This window comes from Glycine max, chromosome 11 (assembly GCF_000004515.6).
Source record: "Glycine max cultivar Williams 82 chromosome 11, Glycine_max_v4.0, whole genome shotgun sequence".
Lineage (NCBI taxonomy): Eukaryota > Viridiplantae > Streptophyta > Magnoliopsida > Fabales > Fabaceae > Glycine > Glycine max.
Genome location: NC_038247.2, coordinates 8,970,798 through 8,991,610, shown reverse-complemented (window position 1 = coordinate 8,991,610; position 20,813 = coordinate 8,970,798). Strand labels below are relative to the sequence as shown.

At 32.2% G+C, this 20,813-nt stretch overlaps 2 protein-coding genes, 1 non-coding gene and 1 pseudogene across 3 annotated transcripts; all 4 read right to left on the bottom strand.

Moving 5' to 3' along the window:
- Nucleotides 1–300: 300 nt before the first annotated feature.
- Nucleotides 301–4,726, bottom strand: LOC100794776 (guanine nucleotide-binding protein subunit beta-1). Its single transcript, XM_003537830.4, has 6 exons — nucleotides 4,376–4,726; nucleotides 4,158–4,252; nucleotides 2,930–3,354; nucleotides 1,438–1,795; nucleotides 1,211–1,324; nucleotides 301–612 (listed from the first exon to the last, which is right to left on the bottom strand). Exons 1-6 carry the CDS (start codon nucleotides 4,479–4,481, stop codon nucleotides 577–579), a joined length of 1,134 nt encoding a protein of 377 aa, XP_003537878.1. The 5' UTR covers nucleotides 4,482–4,726; the 3' UTR covers nucleotides 301–576.
- Nucleotides 4,727–6,903: 2,177 nt separating this feature from the next.
- Nucleotides 6,904–6,975, bottom strand: TRNAE-UUC (transfer RNA glutamic acid (anticodon UUC)). Its single transcript has one exon. It is a non-coding gene; the product is annotated as a tRNA-Glu (tRNA).
- A 2,431-nt stretch (nucleotides 6,976–9,406) lies between these two features.
- Nucleotides 9,407–13,106, bottom strand: LOC106795020 (glucan endo-1,3-beta-glucosidase 7-like; annotated as a pseudogene).
- A 2,381-nt stretch (nucleotides 13,107–15,487) lies between these two features.
- LOC100793194 (cyclase-associated protein 1) lies at nucleotides 15,488–20,713 on the bottom strand. Its single transcript, XM_003537827.5, has 10 exons — nucleotides 20,347–20,713; nucleotides 18,906–19,074; nucleotides 18,767–18,831; nucleotides 18,056–18,347; nucleotides 17,813–17,960; nucleotides 17,601–17,710; nucleotides 17,453–17,508; nucleotides 17,298–17,354; nucleotides 16,923–17,066; nucleotides 15,488–16,009 (listed from the first exon to the last, which is right to left on the bottom strand). Exons 1-10 carry the CDS (start codon nucleotides 20,626–20,628, stop codon nucleotides 15,923–15,925), a joined length of 1,410 nt encoding a protein of 469 aa, XP_003537875.1. The 5' UTR covers nucleotides 20,629–20,713; the 3' UTR covers nucleotides 15,488–15,922.
- Nucleotides 20,714–20,813: the final 100 nt, after the last annotated feature.

The window sequence follows — 20,813 nt, the reverse complement described above, 5'->3', positions numbered from 1 at the left end:
TACAACTGCATGTATTTTCAAGATGTATATCTCATGTTGAACTTATAACTTATAAGCAAATACTACTACACCCAAATAAAAAGTAAAATAAAAGGCATACAGAATATTGTTTACAAAAGTTTCATCTTATATATGCATGGGGCCTCTTAATTTGCGATCTACATTTAACTCTGGCCACAACAGAAGCGAGTTTGAGTAGGTTTTGGCGGCTGCATTCAACGATAATTGAAGCAAAGGTAGCTACATTATGGATTTATAGAACAAAAATAGCATTTACTAACTCGTTCATTAAAACAGGTGTTAAAGAGGAAAATGAAAATTTTGATTTTATATAGTTCGGAACACTTTCAGGAAGCTCCATAGCTAATCAGTCCTTAGGTCTTTTAAGTAGTATAATATCATAGTTATAAGGAAATGGTATAGTTAGCGAAGTGGGTAGTACAATGGAAAAAGTAGTACTAGATCACACACATGGACAAACGGACATGAGCATAAACAAACTGATGCAATAGTTGCAAGGCTAAAATGAAGAGTTGTACGCAATTCGTCCCCTATTTGGCCTTTCCTTCAATGGCTTTAAGTTGTCCTCCTATGCCCTCCAAACGCCCATATCTGCAAGGGCCAAGTAGTTAGCAAATATATTCAGTGAACAAGAGCTATCTAAATTCAACAAACCACTTTTAGAAATCAACACATAACTCAGATAATACCGTATCCAGTAGAATCGGTGGCATCCACATTGACACTCTGGATACAATTGACATAACGCATAATGGTTATGTGAGGGTAGGATAATCCTAGAACAAAATGTTCTATTGGCATTACTAATTACTAATTAAGATACTTGTATGGCCGTGTTCACTTCTGGAAGTTACAAACACATTAAAATCGATATAGTGTCAGGCCCTTTACATTTCTAAAGGAATCATGTTTTGATGTTCCAACTCTCTGTTGTGCTTGTTAGATTTCTATAACCGTATAAGCAATCTGTCAACATGTAGCTTTATTCTGTGTGTGTGGGCGGGAGGTAATTCCTAATTATTTAAAGTTTAAACCATGGAGGAATTAAGGCTTATAAATTCAGTTGCTTCGATGTTATCTAGTGACTAATAAGACAAATATCAACCAAGTACAAGCTAATTTCAAAACCGGTAACCCAACCGTGTATCACATAACCTAAAGAGTTATTCAATGAGGGCAAAATGCTCACCTTTAAGTTTGTGTCCCAACTTCCTGTACACAAGGCACTTCCATCAGCTGACAAACCTAAACAGCTGATCCTGTCCTCATGAGAGTCTTGGAGAGATCCTATATTCAGTACCACCTGCAAAGAAGCAAACATATGTTCTGTTAAAAAACTAAGCCAACTTCAATCATAGTGCAACCAGAAAAAATGGAACCTGAAGTTGTTGTATGTTTCGCTAGAGCACCAAGTACCTTTGCCAATAAAGTGTCCCAGACATAGCAATCTCCATTTGTGTATCCAGCAAAGAGAAGTCTTCCTGAAGCGGAGAATGCAATGGAAGTCACAGGTGGGATCTCATTGTCACTGTGCTGCTGATAATAAACTTGAAGTTGGTGCCCAGTCCTAATGTCAAATAATCTGCAGGTTCCATCATCTGAACCAGTTCCAAATCTATTTCCATCAGGAAAGAATTTGACTGCATTAACATCTCCCTCATGCCCATGAAATGTCCGCACTGCTCGACTTGCCACGCGAGTATCCCACAATCGAGCAGTTGCATCACAAGAACCAGATACAAACATTCTCGAGTTGGATCCATTAATGGAGATACTGGGAGAGGACAAAGCGATAGTATATTTCTAAGAAAAGATTTATACTAACAAATAATATTGAAAAGAAACACGCGTTGATTACCAACCAGATTTCATAATTTATGTTTGTAGAAAGAAAGTTTTAAATTTATGCAGATGTTTTGCATTATGAAGCTAAAGTGGCCATTCTTTTGCAGATTAATTTTTTCAACAAATCAAAAGCAACAAGAGTAAGTTACTATCGCCTCCCTTTTATTTCGCATTAACTGCACATTTTTTATTTTTGGATAAGCTAAATTATTTGTTAAAAGCTAAGTGAGAGCATAAGAGATGCTCACTTAGCAGAACAGAACAAACTGAAGGTACAATGTGGATTCCCAACCTACCAAAATCCTACTCAAGTCTAAGTGCAAAAGCATCAGCTGCATAGATTGCTAGGAGTTGGAACAGAATGGGAGGGGAAATTTGTTAGCAACAAATACAGCAGTTAGTTCATTAAAGGGCATCAATTACACAAATAGGGGGAAGAAGGAGATGCAGACAATTAGCAAGTTCGTAAGAAAGGGAAAACCCTTGGAGGAGAATTCTTTCTCTTTGTTTCTGTTCAATTTCATTCAATCAACAGAGTTATTCATTGGGTTCCTAACACAGACATCCATTTATTATGAAAGCAGGCAAATACCTCCATTGAATTTACAGCAATGCTGAAACTAAATCCAATAAACTATTATGTCTAACAGATTGTTTAACTAATACATTATCATGAATGTCTCATGATTAAATCCTACCCTTTCCGAGACTTATATAACAAGAAAAAGGGACAAGAGGCATGATTAAACACTAAGAACATTCAAATCTGCTGCACCGCCAGATGAATGTATTCTTACCTTTTTTCCCTCAACTGAAAGGTTGAACAGTGTAGGAATAATATTTGACTATAAAACAAACTTCCTTGATCTGACAAATCTACTAGTCTTGCCAGCATTTTGGAGTTAGTTGTAAAGTTTTGTTTTGCAAATACAGTAAGTTCTTTTTGTAGGTTTGCATAATAGATGGGAGGTAGGCATAGTAACACAAAATACAAAGGAGGAGATAACAATTTACTCAAACAACAAACATTGGTTCAAACTAATTCAGCAAACAACTAACATACCTAAGTACATCTGCAGTATGTCCAGACTGAAACTCTCCTCCAAAGACAGATGTTTTAAGGCCAGTAGTAATATCCCATAAAACACATGTCTGATCACCAGAACCAGTAATTAAATGAGTATCTTCATCTGGAACATACTGACAAGAGGAAACATACCCCTTATGTCCACTAAGCATCCGGGAAACAGGTAGATTCCCATCCTTGTCAGTTGGCGAATTAAGATTGAAAATAGAACAAACACTGTCCAGACCACCACATGCAACAGACTGACCAGTTGGTGAAAAAGCACAGGTCATGACCCATGCACAAGGTAGCTTTATGGCATGAATTTTCTGCCTAGTTAGAGCATTCCACACTATTAATCGCCCATCTTGAGATGCACTAACAATCTGACTTTTTTCAGAAGTCCAATCCAATGAATACACCTGTAAATTTGAAATGAACCCCAAGTCAACCTAAAATATGCAACTTTGACGATTAGAAGAAATCTACAACGATTGCTAAAGTAGTATATCAAAAGCATGATGATTGCTTTGCCGCTGCTATGTAAGACAGAATAAGATGATCTCACAAGTTACGACTAGGGTGGACAAAAAGAAAGCTAGATATCACTTAAGATTTCAAACTGACCAATATTCATGACATTCAAGACATCATTCAGAACTGAAAACACAATGGCAAATGCAAAGGAGTCGTTTCACAAGTTATAGTACTAATTCCTGTTTGGATAAGCTTCTTCATAAACACTTATAGAAGAAGATAAGAAGGAAAAATGAATATCAGCTTCTCCCATAAGCTAATTTGTAGAAGCTCTCTCATTTTAACTTCTCCAGAAGCTAATTTTAAGTTATGCATAAGCTAGTTTTAGCTAATGGGATAAGTTTATTTAATTTCTTCTGCTTATTTTCTTCTCCTATGAAATTTTTTTATCTACACAGGACCTAAGTTTTTTTTAAAATTATTATTATTCATAGGAAGGAATGGAGGGCAGTGTCACAGGATTTATAATAACTCATGCATCCTGCTCAACCAACTGAGCTAGACCCCTTAATGGACCTAAGTTTTTGATTAGGTAATGCCATATTTCCATAATCATTTAACGACCTAAGAACGTATAAGTGATAAGCCTCAGCTATTGTGGTGCTCTTAACCAAGTTTAGAGACCAAAATTGAGAACAAGTAAGGCAAGCAAAACATGTCACAAAAAAGAGGGAACAAGGAAGGGTACCTTTCCCGTGTGACCCTGCAAGGTTCTACAGCAAACCAGATCCGTAGGTCCAAAGGTCACAGGCGTTCTACCCTGAGACCTTGCATACCCAGAAACTGAAACAACGACGACTTCAATCAGCAAGATCTAAGACCAATCATTAGCTATGCTACCTACTACTTCAACCTAAAAAATAATCCCAAAACAATAAAAGAAGAAAAAAGAGAGGTTATATATACTATCTGTGTCGAGCAACGAAAGGCGCTTCTGCTTTAAACGGTGTCTGAGATTGTTGACGGTGTCGGTGGCAGCAGAGTGACGCTCCTTGAGCTCCGTAACAGACATTTGGGCCCCGTAACGTAACAGATTATTATGGTATTATTATTAAGGAAGAAAGGAAGAGCATTGTGATTTGTGAGTGAGATGAATTAAAAGGTGAATGAATTGTGAGATGTTGTTCAAAGAGAGGAAGAAGAACTGAACAACACCAACAACAAGAAGAAGAACAAGTTAAGTTGTTTCTGACTTTCTGACGCTGCCATATGCGAATGCCAACTCTTCTACACACGGCCCCACTTTTCTCCATCTGTCTTTCTCACAATTTTCCACTTTAACTTCTCAAATCCTCTCATTTGATGCCCAAAGCCCATAAATATTCCAATTTCTCTAACTATGCTCCACAAGTGTATTTTTTTAAGGAGAAATTTAAAATTTTGAGAAATTTTAAATTTTAAGAATTTTAAATATTTTAATTTAAATTTTTTTATTTTTAAAATTTTGTGTTTGGATAAAAAAAGTTAAAATTATAAGAGTGAAAAAAATGAATGAAAAAAAAAAGATATGATTGGTATACTATTTATACATGTTCCTCTACGTTCTCATCAAAATTCCAGATTTTTAGTTGTTTAAAATTCTGTTTTAAAATTTCAAAATTTTAAATTCTTCGTAGAAAAACATTCAAACAATGAATTCTTGATTACAAAAACTTAAATTCTCTAATAAATTACTTTTCTCAATTAAAATTCTTTATCCAACCATACTCTAAATTCATTCCAGATCAAAGATATAAAATTTAATTTATAAAAATGTAAAAAGTAAAATAAATTTATTTTACTCATAACTTTCATCTATTAATATTAGAAAAACTACCTGCATGAATAAAAATATTATAAAATATGATTGACATGTGATATTATTAACTAAATTGCCTTAATATAAACTGAATCTATATATGTAAACATAACGATTAAAGTTATTAATAAATATGTTTCCAAATTTAATAAATTATTATTAACATTTTTTTCTTTAAAAATATAACTTAATGATAAATATATCTATTAAATATATAAATCTAGGAATATATTTATTAATAATTCTTTAATCCTTATCTCCACATGAGTATCAATTTCCTGCGTGTGTGTCACATGGGCATGACTTTAAATTTTGTTTTTTAATTTTTCAGAAACAACTTATCATCTCATATAATTTCAAATATCAAATTGACTATTTACTCCTCCCATAAAAAACTCTACTCTTGGACGAAGTCTTTTTTTTTTTTCTTTTCTCTTTTCATATTAATATAAACATAATACTTTTTCGATCCTCTTTTAATCATGATTTAAACCTTGATTGTTGATATTAGACTAGTCCTTACTTTCACTAAATCTAACCTCTTGATTTTACATTATTGTATTTACTAGCAGGACTTCAAACTTTAATTTGCCATAACCTTTTCTAACATTAACATTATAAATAATAATGAATTTTATAACCTTTTCTATAGTAAGAAATTATAGCTTGAAGAATTTAAATTATTATAAATCGTCCACTTTCTTGTGCGAATTTGAGCTGAATCTAATAAATTAAACCAATGTATTAATTCAATGACAGAAATTCATTAACTAAGCCTCATAAGACATGTACTAAGGATGAACTCCAATAAAAATGCAAAGTATTGAATCATGATTATAAAAACCGTTAGAGATAGTGATTTTGATAGTTATTCAACAAGACATTTCTCACATCATATCAAGTAAGAAATATTAAAATGATTAAATCAAGAATAACATACATAGACTTTTTAAGATGTAAGGTAAAGTCTCTTTTTTTTTTTTTGAATCCCTTAAATTTATATTTTGTATATTCTTATTGAGAGTTGAAATCATCATAAATACATCATCAAAGTCGTCATTTTACAAAAAATAAATAATTCCAATATTTCACTTACAAAAATTGGTGCCGGTCAAATATCAAAGAATAGCATGTTCAACTTGGTTCCAAGCCAGTGTTCTTATGAAACCAACTTAACCGAAAAAAAAACAGGAGGTTAGAGTGATATTTCTGTCGTTGACTTTTTTCCTTTTACCCTTTACCCTCCATCCTCCAATTCGAAACACAAATTTTTGTGATATACATGCAATTTTGCCACTTAAGCATGATTTTTCTTTAAAGAAAAATTACTGAATAAACTAAGACGCGAGAAAGGTGATATACTTTAACTTTAATTACCATTGCCTCGTCTCAACTCTCATTCTAAATGCCAAAAAATAAACCTACCGTTTTAGGAGCTGACCTTGGAATTGTCTCCTCCACATTAGTATATTTTATTTATTGTTTTCAACATCAGCAAAAGACAAAATTCCTTGGTGGACAATGAGCTTCATTATTGTTAGCTCAAAGTTTGACCATGTAAAATTTAAGCAATTAATTAAAGATGAAGTGAAGTGGTAGAAGAAGGTATACACATTTGCAAAAATAAAAAACATATTTCCATTGCCGGGAATCGAACCCGGGTCTCCTGGGTGAAAGCCAGATATCCTAACCGCTGGACGACAATGGAACCTAATACTTGACGTAATTAATATATAAACTTAAAGTTTTCAATACATAATTAATATATAGACTTAATTTCACTTTTAATTTTTGACCGTTATTTTCTTTTTTGAATTTTAAAATAATTAATTAACACGGTTAAAATTCCCAAATACTTTATTTCAAGAAAAAACACTAAAAAAACTCATCTTTCCCTGTTCATCTTCTTCTTCAACCACATCCGCAACACCACCAGATCTGAGATTCGTCCCAAAGGAACTCTATTCCTCAGTCCGAAGCATGTTAACCGAGCTCAACAATGGCACCGACAACAACCTCAACGAAATCAAAATGGGTAACAAAAAACAAAAAATTATCACAATAAAGATCTGCAAGTTAAAACCACTGCAAAAAATAAAAAAAATCAACGATCTGGTGGGAGCACGCGGTGGTCGTGGCTTCGCAAGCGATTGGGTTGCTGGCGGCGTACAGTGGTCATGGCGCGGTGCGGCGCGGCGATGGGAGGATGCACTACTATTGCACTTCTTTCTCCCTCTTTTTTCTTCTTCGCTATACCCTTTTTTCATGGGTATTATATGCTTCGCTAAACTTCTGTTTTAGTGTTGTGGGGTTTGATGTGTTGAGTAGGTGAGGATTAGCTGCGCGGGTCACTTCCACCATCCACCATGCTTAAGAATGAGGGTGTTGCTGCCTTCCATAATTGGATGTTGTTTATTTTTCTTCTGAATTTTTTAGTTTGATTATCAGGGATTTGGATATGAGTTGTGTATTTTTTACAAATTATAATTATTACAGTGGCACAGTTAAAAATCGTTATGATATTTAAATCATCTTTATAGTTGAATGATTTTTTATGAAAATATTATAACATATAATGAAGGTTTTTAACTATTTATATTAAATTAATTTTTTCAAAATTTAAATATTAACGAAAGACTAATGAAATAATCATAAAACATAATTGATCAAGAGACATTAATCCTGATATATATGTCTGCATGCAATATCTAACCAACTATTTTAATGTATGTTTTGCTTTGTTTGATAAAGATTGCTGCATTTTTATTTTAGCTTTTGTTTTCAGAGAAGCAACTTTAGGGGGAAAAAATCTTCCCATATAAGCTTTTAGAAGATGTGGTAGATTTAAATGATATTAGTATTGTAGTTTCCTTCAAAAAGAAAATATTGTCGTTGCTTTTAGGTAAACCAGCAAATGATCAAATATGCACTTTGATTCTGTTTCGCTTTTCTCCTTTTTCATTGTGTGATGTTTCCCTGGACTTTCGTAGCATTTACCTCCATGGAAGTTTCCCTTTAAACCTTTGAAAGAAAAATATTCCCTTGATAATACAAGGCTAACTAGAGGCAGAAAAAAGATCAAAAATCTTTGATTGCATTTTCAAAGGTGTTTGGTGATTAATAAAGTGTCAACTGTCAACTCTAAAATTGCTTGAGCGCGAGGATTTTGGACTTGGATTGTCAAGATGTTATTAATTTGTTAATCAGTCTATTAATGTAACTCCAGATTTTGTTTCTAGTGTTCTCGGAACAGATTGAATAATATTCACAATTCAAAAACAACAAAACAAAAATTAAGGGGATATTAAGTTTATACGAGTTTATAAAGGATCTTTTTATATGAATTTTATAAAGGATTTGATTTGCAGAGCAAAAAAAAGATAAAGAATGTGTTTTCAATATAAAAAACGAGATTATTAGTATATGTTTGGATTTTAATTTAGAATGCTCAAAAATAAAACTTTTACTTTCAAAGTAATATTTTTTTTCTCAAAAAAATATATTTTTTTCTTTTTTCGTTTTGTATATTAGTAATCAAAATTTTTCATTAAAATTCGCAAAAACACTTTCTCAACTTCTATCTAAACATAATTTTACTTTACTTTCTAAAATGAATTCGACACTTTAGAAGAGTAAGATAATTTACAACTTCCTTAAATTATTTCTAATATTGATATAATATAATCAAAATAAACTCTTTTTAATGTTTCCAATAAATTTCATTTCAGAGTTAACATAAAAATCCTCATGCGATCATAGATTATTGAATAAACAACACGTGTGTGCCCTTTTGTGCAGAGGCTGGAGAATGGCAGAAACAATACTATTCCACGCACAACATTATAGCCAAAGTCACACACCCATAGGAAACATTCCAGCACAATGACATTTGGTAAGAATAAGATGTAACCAGAGCATTTAATTGAATAAATAGGAGGTTTGGATCACAAGAGAATTGAAGGGAACACGACTGTGAATTGTGACGTTAAAAGTAGCTGATACCATGCACGAATGAACGTGGATTGGCATCCATTTACAATTGATTGATTCGTAAATAAAAGAGGGCATATGAGAGCCTTATCCCTTAATTTAATTCTAGTACAAATGATTTTTTTAGTTGACATCAAGTTGAAGCCTTTTCAGGTGCTCCTACTGGGATAAAAACAAGCATTGTAACCTACAAAGAGAAGGAAAATCAAGTTAGATAGCTAACAGAATAAAACCTGTAAGACAGGAATCTACATGTATACCAACGGTTAGAATCAAGTTGTGTGCATGGCATTTGTAAGTGGGTATATAAGATTATAAATTGCTTCATAGACAAAGATTTCTGAAAAAAAAGGGGGTGTTTAGAAATTAATTAAACTTACTTGGATTTTGGGTTGTAAGCATAGCTGTTTGAGAGAAATCACAGTTCTGTGGATTTCTGCCAACCTTCTGGTAGTAGAGATTCATAGCAAAGGCAGCATGAGATGTTACTGTGTTAGGTTCATAACAAGCACCTCATTGTTGAATTGGACCACAATCTACAACTTGGCTACCACAAATATAATCAATATTTGCCTGCAATTGAGCCTCGGCCACTTCTACTTTTGGGATGCACCATTGTGCTCCCGTTACAGGAGTAGTTGTTGGATTCTGTGGACAGACAAATTAAGGAAACTAGTTAGGGTATGTTTGAATTTCCGGATGAGAGGGTTCCAAAATTACATTTGAGAGTAAAATGAATTTTCTGTCATATTTGGTTATCCCTCAAAAGTAAGTTTGATGATAAACTTTTGCTTTAAAACTAAGTTTGAAAAAAGTAAAACTTGAGATACTTGAGTTTACAAACTTAAGTTGGTAAACTCTAACCCAAAGATGCACTTAGATGTTACTAAAAATCATTTGAACGAAGTTGTTTCTTAAATATCAACATATTACTATGCATGTGCCTTATCCATGAATAGTAGCAAATTAGCAATTTGTTCACCGTGTAGCTAAAGCTTGACATGTCTAGGCCAACATCATATGCCATGGTGAGATCAGTTTTGAAGAGACCAAATGGTCGCTCAGAAGCTGGACCTTGTTTCAAATCCTCATCATAGAGCGCAAAAATGAACGTGTCCACAGATTTCCCAGGCATCAAAGGAGTGCACCAATGATCTAAGGTGTGCAATGAGGTTCCCGTTAAAAGCCCTGGCATTTTCAACACTTGCTGTCCCCACGAGAGGGCCATCCTGTCTCACCAATCACAATCCCATTACCGCTCAAAGCAGCGTGCACAGCATCCACCCATATATGCTCAAGGAGATATAAGTTGAGTCAGATGATTAAGGGAGAAAATGTCGTAGGATCGATTATAATTACACCATGTTTAATTACTTCTAAATTGTGCTAGTTATACAAGTCATACGATGAGAATTGCAAACCATGTTATAGATATAGCTGCATCTGAGTTTAACATGAGATGATGAATTTTTTTTTAATTAAAGTCCATCTAAAATAGTTAGCATTAGGTTGCAAAAAGTTGTGAATGTAAGTAAGAGTAGTATTAGGAAGAACCACTATAATAACAGAAACAGAAAAGTGAGCAAAAGCATACAGAATAAAAAGATGTGTGACAACGTGAGTGGGAGCTCTCAACCTCTGTTTGTGGTATTATCAAAAGATCCGTCAAAAGGTCGAATGAAATGTGTTAGAAACTATATTTTACATAAATAATGGTTTAAATAAATATTTTTAGTTTGAATAAATAATGGTTTAAATAAATATTTTTAGTTTGACATTAACACAATTTAATAAAATTAATTAGTTTCTAAATAAGCGTAAAACTATTTTTTTTTCTTATAATAGAGATTGGAGGAGTAAAATATAACATTTTTTTTCATAATTAAAATATAATATTTTTAATTATTAACTATTGTTGTTCGCTGATTATAGTATTGGATTATTATAAATTTTTATTTAAAAAAAATTCTTATCTATATAATCCACATATTAAAATATTAATGATGAACAATAGTTAAAACACGTAACAAATCAATAATTAATGTTACTCTTTGTTCTCCACATTACACTGCCACCATTCGCGCCAGCGCCAACGCACACTCCTAAGTTCTAATTAGTATATTCTTTCAAGTTTCTAACACATTTTGTTACTAATGTAAAATATAGTTTATTCGACATAGTATTAATAGTTATTTATAAATTTTTTTATTTCACTTCTATCAATTTTTCTTCTTTTTCTCTCCCTTTCTTTTTATATTCTCTATCTTCTTTCCATCCATACCCGGATACCCCAAAAAAATAAGGAATTAATACGTTAAACACTTTCTTAACTATATGTATCACACCAAAATAATAAATAGTAATAATGATAAGTGAAAAATAATTAAGAAAAAAGGACAGACAGATGCAAGGCAAACGTTAAATTTGGAGTTTCTAAAAAGTAAAAATCACAGATGTCTTTAAATTGACGAGAGATTGTTGAGTATACCTGTATTAATTATTAGATATCCTTAGCGTTAATAGCATGCTATTCTGTACTTAAAATCAAAATTTTAAGTATAGGTATATATGGACATATTTATATAACTATTCCCTTTGAAAGTTACAGTAATTGAGGGTTTAAAATTATGAGCAAAATTTGTACGGTTATATATATATGCGCAGCATGCAAAATGTTAAAATTTAAAAAACTTAAAATTGTGTATATTTTTTAAAATTATAAATACTAGTAGTATTCAGGGGAACGTGAAACGGAGAAAATGTGAAATTCTGCAGACAGAATGACAAGGACTAGAAGCGGTGAGGACTTTATTTTCCAAAGGTGATAAAAAAAAGATATTTGGAATTGGTGAGTTTTCATTTTTTTTCGTTGGTTTCGCAGAAGTTATAACTTTTGGTCCCCAAAAGAAAAAATAAACAAAAGAAGATAAACTGTAATGTTCATAAAGACAATTTTCTTAGCAAATAACAAGAGTAAAAAGAGTCCTGAAATAAAAATAAGAAAAAAGTGCCAAGATACAGATACAAATATGTTTTAGCCGCATCTAAATAAGTGACATGGATCTTACGTTTTTAGTTTTAATATGTGAGAAGAATTTTCAAGCAACTTTTACGTTTAAATGTTAGAACAATAATTCACAGCTAGTTAACATCATAAAAACTAAATAACATGAATGAAGAATGGATTCTAAAAATATCTAAATCATAAAATATTTTAAGATTCATTAATTAATTATGTCAAAAAGTAATCCCTCAATACTCAATTATAAGCAAAATTAATTAATTTTTGTGCTAATTAAAATTTTTTAGTTAATAATAGTATCATTTAATTTTACTAATCACATAAAAAATAATTTTTTTACCTTCTTTGAAAATAGAAAAATAAAATTTTTCCCTAAAGTATCATTTAAATGGAACTTGATATAAAAAAATTTACCTCAGCAAAAACTTACTTATTTATTCATTTAATGAATAATAATATGAGCAAAAAAATATAGTGAGAAACTTACCTCAGCTAGCAAGTTGCTCGAATCAAAGGGAATAAGGGATGCTGAAAGCCACTTTATTCTTATTCCCCTGCTTACCAGTACAAATAATACATAATGTCATTACTCTATTTTAACTAAATAGTTTACAATATATAAGTTTTAAGCATGTATCATCAATGTAAAAATTGTTCATTAATACAAATTTATTTTTCATATAACTTTTTAAATAGTTATCATAAATACCAACAAATTTAAAATATAGGATATTTTATAATTAAATAATAGTGTAAAAAAGCTTTATGTTATAAATAGATGTATTATTTATTCTTATACTATATTGTATCCTATACAGTATCGCCATTTAATTATAACTATCTCATGAATACTAATGATGCATTCACTTTGACATTTTATAAATTAGCACATCGAATATTTGTAGATCTCTGTTAAAGCTATAATATTAAAATACGTCTCTTTCTTATTGTTCTAATTAAAGGTTTTGTTTTTGAATCTGCTGTAACCCTCCCCAGCTCAAAAAAAAAGAAAAAAAAAGAAACATTACTTCTTGAATTACAATTTATTTTTATTTTTATTTTTAATTAGATCGAATAATTATTGATAATTAAAAAAAAAACTCAACAATTAGATATAGGACCGAGTTTTTTGTTTTTCTTCTTCAATAAGTTTATAGTTCAATCAGACCATCTTATTCTTTAAGATTTAGACACAATGTTAATATTATAAATTCATAGCCACTGCTATCCAATGCCTGCATTTTCAATATAATCGAGAGGAAAACTCTAGCCATAGTGATAGTTAATTGTACTAAAATAAGGGAAAATAACAAACATGAGTATTGATATATTTTTAGCAACAAATATTGCTATCATAACACAGACAACGACTATATATGTGGTTCTGTTCTTCATGGAATCATAGAAATATGTTAGTTCTGGAGCAGCAGGTCACCGAATAACTAATTATCAGTCATACAAATATGTTATAACTAATTATGTCAGATTCTATAATTGTTTTTAATGTGGATCAGTTACATGGAGTCTTCCCCTCTCAGTCTCTCATTTTCTTTCCTTCTACTCCCCTTGGTTTTCGATCTCTACACTAATTACTTAGTATTAGGCTTGGAATTACGTTGAGCTGAATCAAATTAGGCTTAAATATCAAGCTCAACCCTAAAAAAATAAATAACTATGGTTCATTACGAAAGTGAACTCGTTCTCCCGATCGACTTGACTTAGCTGGTGAATATATATATATAATCCCACGCATCACACGCACGTCTTTACACAAATAGAGAGGAAGAATAGAAAATTCGTTAACAACAAGTGTAAGTATTGTACACTGAAAGTAGTCATTTCTTTTTATAAAACGTGGTATTTAATTTTATAAGTATTGTAAATAATATATTACACTAAACACTAAAATAAACTAAATATGCTGAAATATTAATTAATTTAAATTGTATAAAATTTAATAAAATTGATATATTTTGGATATTTTTTTTAATTTTATTGTTAAATCCATAAAACTACCATTTATGAAAATTTATTGTATGGTATAATAAGAATGAAAAGCTTAAATTTAGTTTGAATCTTAATTTACCTTTTGGTCCTATTTCTTATTTTAGAGTTTCTCTTTTCTGCAAAAAAGAAATCAGGTTAAACATAATTTCAAAAGAGTTCTCAAAAGTAAAAATAACTTGTCGAACAAAACTACAATAAAATAAAGATTAAAGGTAATTAAAGAACTTTGTACTTTTAATTAATACAAGAAAAGCTAAAAATAAAACAAGTCTAAACACCATCTTATTTATTTATCTTATCAACCCTATATCTTGTATTATAAATTATAGGATTCAGCTCCTCTAAAATCAACAATTCACTTTAAAAGGTAAAAGTAAATTATCTCAGTTGTTTGATGAGAATATCAATGGTTAATACTATGTACACATACATAATAAATCATAGATGTCTTCAAATATTGTCTTTTTTATGCAAAAAAATCATATTATGTACACATACATAATAAATTATAAATGGCTTAAAATATTATCCTTTAATTTTCTAATAATAACTAAGATGAAGATCACTTACTTTATTTATTCTTATTTTAGAAAAATCAAATCTTAAATTATAATTAAATTTCTCACACAAATATCTTCCTCAAGCTAAATAAATTTACGTAACCCTCCTTTTAAATATTTAACATAATTATATATTTAACACTTGAATTCAAAATCATTAATTAAAGTTAAATAATTCCACAAGTTGATTAACGAACTTGAGGATGCCAAATCTCTTATTATTTGAAAGTACATTTCACATTCTACTTTCTCAAATAGAAAAAGAAAAACTCTCAACATCAAAATACTTTCTTTTTTATTTTTATCTATATACATAATAATAGTCTTAACTGACTATTTATTTTCATTTAAAATAACCTTATAATATTATTTGAACTGTTTATTATAAATTTAATATATGTTACTAATTATATAAAATAAATATTTATCTTATATAATAGTCGTACTAAAATACTAATATATCTTAAATTATTGAATTGAGAGATATTCAGCCATGATTAGCTTTCAAGTTAGCCGAATTTTTTTTTCAGATAAATACTATAATTAAATTTGAGTTTTGTCATCATATTACATGTATAAGATATTGATCAACATCTCTTCAAGAGAGAGAGATTGACCAACATGTAAGCAGAAGCCAAAAAAGTCCACAACTCGTTTCATTTTCTCATTACAGACTGGGAGGACTAATCGATTCAAAAAACAGATACACAAATATCTTTCCGAATGCACCGAGTACATCATCATTGCTCTATCCTCAAATATGCAAAAGCACCAGAATCAAACCAGCATGTTCAGACAAATGTAAGGGTCCTCTGAAAGCTAAAAAAACCAATTGCATAATGCAACTTAGGACAAAAAGACGCTCAACCAGAAGCAAACTACTAAAAAAAATCGTATGGATGATTCCAATGGTTCAATAAACCCATGGAAAAATCACAAGCATAAGCAGCAAGTATACGGTAAACCTATATATGACTGTGTTTGTAAATGAATTAACGAAACAACATACTGAAGCCACTCCCACGGTATTCCAAAATGATTTAAAGATGAATAGAAACTCCAAATTGGCAATCAATTTAACCTCCAGAATGAGCAGCAGGTGTCGTTTCAAAGTGCCCATTCTTGAACAAATGAATGTATTGTTGTGGCAAAGAATGCTCCACCTGAAACAGAATTGGTTAAAATTTGGAATTTTTATCACTTGACTTGGTCCACTAATAATATCTAACCAAAGATCATGCATCCAATTTTACATTTTTAGGAATACTAAGCCAGTAAGCCACGTATAATTTTACAATGTTTTAAATAAGATTCTAAATATAGATGGATTTCATCCACTGCTGTATGAGACATGGAGATAAGAAAACACATTCAGATTGCACACGGTACTTAGGTGGGAAGCAAAACATCTTCTGAAAGTAGTCAATCCCGTGCTATTATGGTGGTCCTTTCTTATTTCTTCACACTTTACAGGTCTGCATTCCTTTTTTCTGTGTACCATTTCTGTTCTTATAGTGGGAAAAGGCTTCATTGTTGTGGTCTGTTCTTTCTACTTCCTTCATACCTCACAGTTCACATTCTCCTAATTTTTATCTAATGCATTCTGATTTTTTATATTAATTTCACCATCATCTTTCATTTTAACTTCATTCCTATGTTCCTCATTACTCCTAGATTGATGGTGATTGTGTGAATAAACTATGACCAATTATTTATCATGAATTTCTTTGATATTATTTTTTTGGAGTAAATATGTGGGGTATTGATTATTCAGTTTGTATTATAATATTTAACCAAGCAGAGATCCTACTTTCTGCTATCCCATAATAGCATTTTTGGGCTGGCCGCTACACTCTGTTACTCTAAGTTGTACTAAACAACATCAATGTCAATAGTGATAACAAAAACATACTCTAATATTCAATTTTCACTGGTTAAAATATCAAAATTATCTACAAGAAATTAGGGGGAAATAAGAGAAGGAAGGCTCTTTAAATGAATTTTTGTTTAGATGACGAGGAACCAAACTTTTCAGTATAAAAAAATAGAAAAGGAAGTAAGACCAAAAAAACATACCCAATCACCATCCGGATCAGCACCAGGAACCATTACATTGATCTCGCTTGACTTTGCTGTAGTTATGGATGCTTCTAAGGAGTCTTTACTCAGATATAGCTGGCAGCCAGAAGTGTTGTCCACTGAAATTGTAGGAGCTGCACCCTGTGATTAGTAAAAGCAAGCATGAGTTCAACAAAATCAGATTTGACATATCAAGTATTCATTGAGTATTAATATTAAACTTTTATCCTATGCATCTCACCAGTTATATCATTAGTAAGATCAGTAAAGCTATTAATATATTTCTTGGGCAGAATAATATCATATTCATCCCAACAGCATTGGAAGTTGTTGTGGAGTAAGGGGAAAAAATGGAGGATGGAGTCTAGGTACCTGGCATTGAACCTCAACCCCATTACTGTTTACAATCTCACATGCTGCAACAACATCCTACATTTTAAAGCAGAAATGAATTTGAATCTTAGTAAGAATTGATTTCATCATCTAATCTAGTATTATTAAATATCAAATTCTCATGTCTCACAAACCTTAAATACAACTCCCATCTTTGTGCATTTGTCAATAGTTATATTGTTGACCTTGCCTGCAAATTGTTTAGAAGTGATTTAGCCAATTGTAGCCTTTTGACCAAGTGAAAAGTTGGATGGCAAATAGGAGAAGAAAAGAAAGAACTACCTGAAATTTGCAAAACAGAGTTTTTGCATCCATAAATATATACAGACTGCTTTGAATCACAATCTTCAATCACCAAGTCTTTCTTCTCAATTTGATTCTCAACAACCCATCTGCAGTGGTAGAGATTAGGTTAGGGAGATGGAATAGTGAAATCACTGGCATTGACTTATATATATATAGTAACTGCAACTCAAACACACATATAAACATACTTGCGACCCATTTGAAGTTCAAATTTTGGAGGTCCTGCTTTAGAAAACACGCGTGAACTTGCCGGAGTTTCTTTTTCAATAGCACCAACAACTCCAGTTCTATCGGTGCGATTCTTAGTCTTCATATCATTCGTAACCTTTTTCAAACCTATTAGATAAAGTTTATAATTCATAAATGCTGAACATTTCCTGAACTGATTTATAAAGTTTATAATCAAGAACGTAAGAGTAAGAATAATCTACCTGAAGTGACATTTCCAGAACTGATTTGTTGAAAAACAGCAGACATCCCCTCTTTAGGCTTAGAAGATGAAGCCTGAGATGATTCAGAACTAAAGAGAGAAGCAGATGGAGGGGGAGGTGCAGCAGGAGCAGAAGCTTTTGATGGAGCAAATATTTTTCCTGTTGGACTCCAAACAGGGCCTAAAGGATGAAAGCTCTTGACATAATCTCTCAATCCAGGGAGATACAACTCTTTAAGAGCTTTGGCCCACTCAACATGATTTGGATCTTTGTTTCTGTACTCTACAAGCACCTAAGCATTATTACAATAAAAGTAAGGAAAATTCATTATCCTTTACTAATGAAATAGCAGGCAATATGAGATAGGGAAGTGCAACAAAAAGTCTAGGAGGCTAGTGCAAGATCAATACACAGCATTCCATATGTAAATGTTGATCCATTTAAAATCAAATTACTTAGCCTAAGCACATAAGCATTAAGGTTGTTAATCATAATTCATTTCCTTTCTCATCCATTAAGTTGATGGAACTCAATAAACCTATGCATTTTAAAAATGAAAAATGCAAGGATATACTACAAATTGATAAAATTATCAACGAAGATCACTTGTGGGGACTCCTTTATATTTTCCTCCTAAATGTGAAGGGGAGAGGACCATCATGAAAGTTATCCAAGAAAAATTAACAAGATTCTGGCAGGTGTCAAGAATACCTTGTTGCTGTAAAACTCAGCCATTTGCCAACTTTCTTCCACATGCGCAATTGGCATGCTCATACCTTGAAAAAACAGAAGAAACATAAGACACTGAATGATAAAGATTCATCCAATAAAAGAGTCATTCATCACTTACCACAATCCTTCCCTGTATATGCAATCCATGCTAAAGCCGAGAGACTATCAGCAGCAGCCTTTAAGTGATTAAAAAAATCAGATCTCCTTCCTTCTGTCAATTTGGTAGCTTTTGTGATCACTTCGTTCAATGGTTTCAGAAATTCAGACAACCCAGCAAGGTTAGGCTTCTGCACAAAGAAGGATGACAAGACATATTAACACAGCATTTACAAACACTAGGGAATAGTCCACAACAACAACAACAACGCCTTATCCCACTAGGTGGGGTCGGCTACATGGATCAACTTCCGCCATAATGTTCTATCAAGTACCATACTTCTATCCAAATCATTAAGTTCGAGATCCTTTTTGATAACCTCTCTTATAGTCTTTTTGGGTCTTCCTCTGCCTCGAATTGTTTGCCTTCTCTCCATCACACTAGGGAATAGTCCAAAAAAAATAAAACCTTAGAGCATGAGCAACTATATGTCCTCTCTTTTCTAACTAAATTTGATTTGTCTAAGCCATAAACAGTCTAGCCATTCTTTTATAGCAATCCAGACTAGTCCTACAAGGCAACATCATGCATTTTTCAAAAATTGATTATCACAACTGATTATCACAAGTTTTGAGACTCTAGAATTGATTCTCCTGGCTGAGAAAGTTCTGTTGCTTTCCTGATACTTGAAGCTGTGTCAATTAGTTTAACATAGATACCCCTAACATCAATTTCAGCAGCAGTGACATCAACATTTTACAATGCCCACACAATCCCAATTTTGAAATCAAAATTTCCAACATTGTTTCTCTTATCATTACTTTATTTTTTCTACAATTTAACACAAATAGACATGTTGTTCATCCATTAAGAGCAACACAAAATTAACGGCAAAATTACACAAGCATGAAAGAATAAAAGGATTACTTCCAAAAAGACAGCAACTTTAACTGCATAAAAAAACTATGCTCAGTTAGTCTATTTTGGATTCTACCTAGCAACTGACATGGCCATTTCTTTAACTCCTCTTTCATTCATCTGAGCAAGCAACTGATTCCCAATTTGGCTTCACAAGTTATGTTATATCCAAAACCAAAAACCAGCGATACATGGAACCTCCACCTTTTGTCAAAAACATGCATCGAATCCACACAATCCACAACAACAACCACAGATTTAAGTTTAAATACATATAAAAAATTCCGAAAAAAATAAATAAATAAATCAGACCAAGCATGCCATGCCACGACATTCTATTCAATCGGTAACAGACTCTATTCCAGAACCATTACCAAAGTAGCTAGTAGCCTAGTACACGCACTACAATATCATTACTATTTTTTTTTACACAGCAATATCATCATCATATTCATATGCAATGCAACAATTCAAATCCGTTAATCCCGCAGCAAAACGAACATTCCTCGCGACACGGAAACCGAGAATGGGAGCAATGACGAACCTGAGTCTGTCTGAGCTTAATCAGAAGCTCTTTCTGAACATTGAAAGCTTCCTGCACCAGTTTGGTGACATCCAAGACTTGACCACCGATAACCTCGGCAGCGCCGGAAACCCTACCGACGTACTGGTCGATCAGATCGGCGAAGGCGACGATGGAGGGATCGAGCGCCGCATCGGGAGCGTCGGCGCCGCCGGATTGTGTGGCGGAGGGGTGGAATCCGGCGGATAGCGACTCCAAGCGCGACACCGCAGATTCTAAGCGCTGTATGAGCTTCTCGTCCATGGCTAGAAGAAGAAATGAATGACACAGATCTGATACCAGATATGAGATGATGGAACCGTTAACCCTTTTAAAAAAGAAAAATGATAAAATAATGCGAAAAGAGAGGGGAATGAAATTAAAAGGAGGGAATTTATGGCCCCCACGTGTCATTTTCTTTAGCCCAATCTTTTTGAGATAAGTGATGA

Excerpts from the sequence above, each read along its gene's own strand:
- LOC100794776 (XM_003537830.4), bottom strand. The coding sequence starts at position 4,481 with ATGTCTGTTACGGAGCTCAAGGAGCGTCACTCTGCTGCCACCGACACC. Across the intron at positions 3,355-4,157 it reads TGCAGGGTCACACGGGAAAG|GTGTATTCATTGGATTGGAC; the intron begins GTACCCTTCCTT and ends TCAAATTTACAG. Across the intron at positions 613-1,210 it reads GTTGGGACACAAACTTAAAG|ATATGGGCGTTTGGAGGGCA; the intron begins GTGAGCATTTTG and ends TGGCCCTTGCAG.
- LOC100793194 (XM_003537827.5), bottom strand. The coding sequence starts at position 20,628 with ATGGACGAGAAGCTCATACAGCGCTTAGAATCTGCGGTGTCGCGCTTG. Across the intron at positions 17,711-17,812 it reads GAACTTCAAATGGGTCGCAA|ATGGGTTGTTGAGAATCAAA; the intron begins GTATGTTTATAT and ends CTACCACTGCAG. Across the intron at positions 17,355-17,452 it reads AGATGGGAGTTGTATTTAAG|GATGTTGTTGCAGCATGTGA; the intron begins GTTTGTGAGACA and ends TTTAAAATGTAG.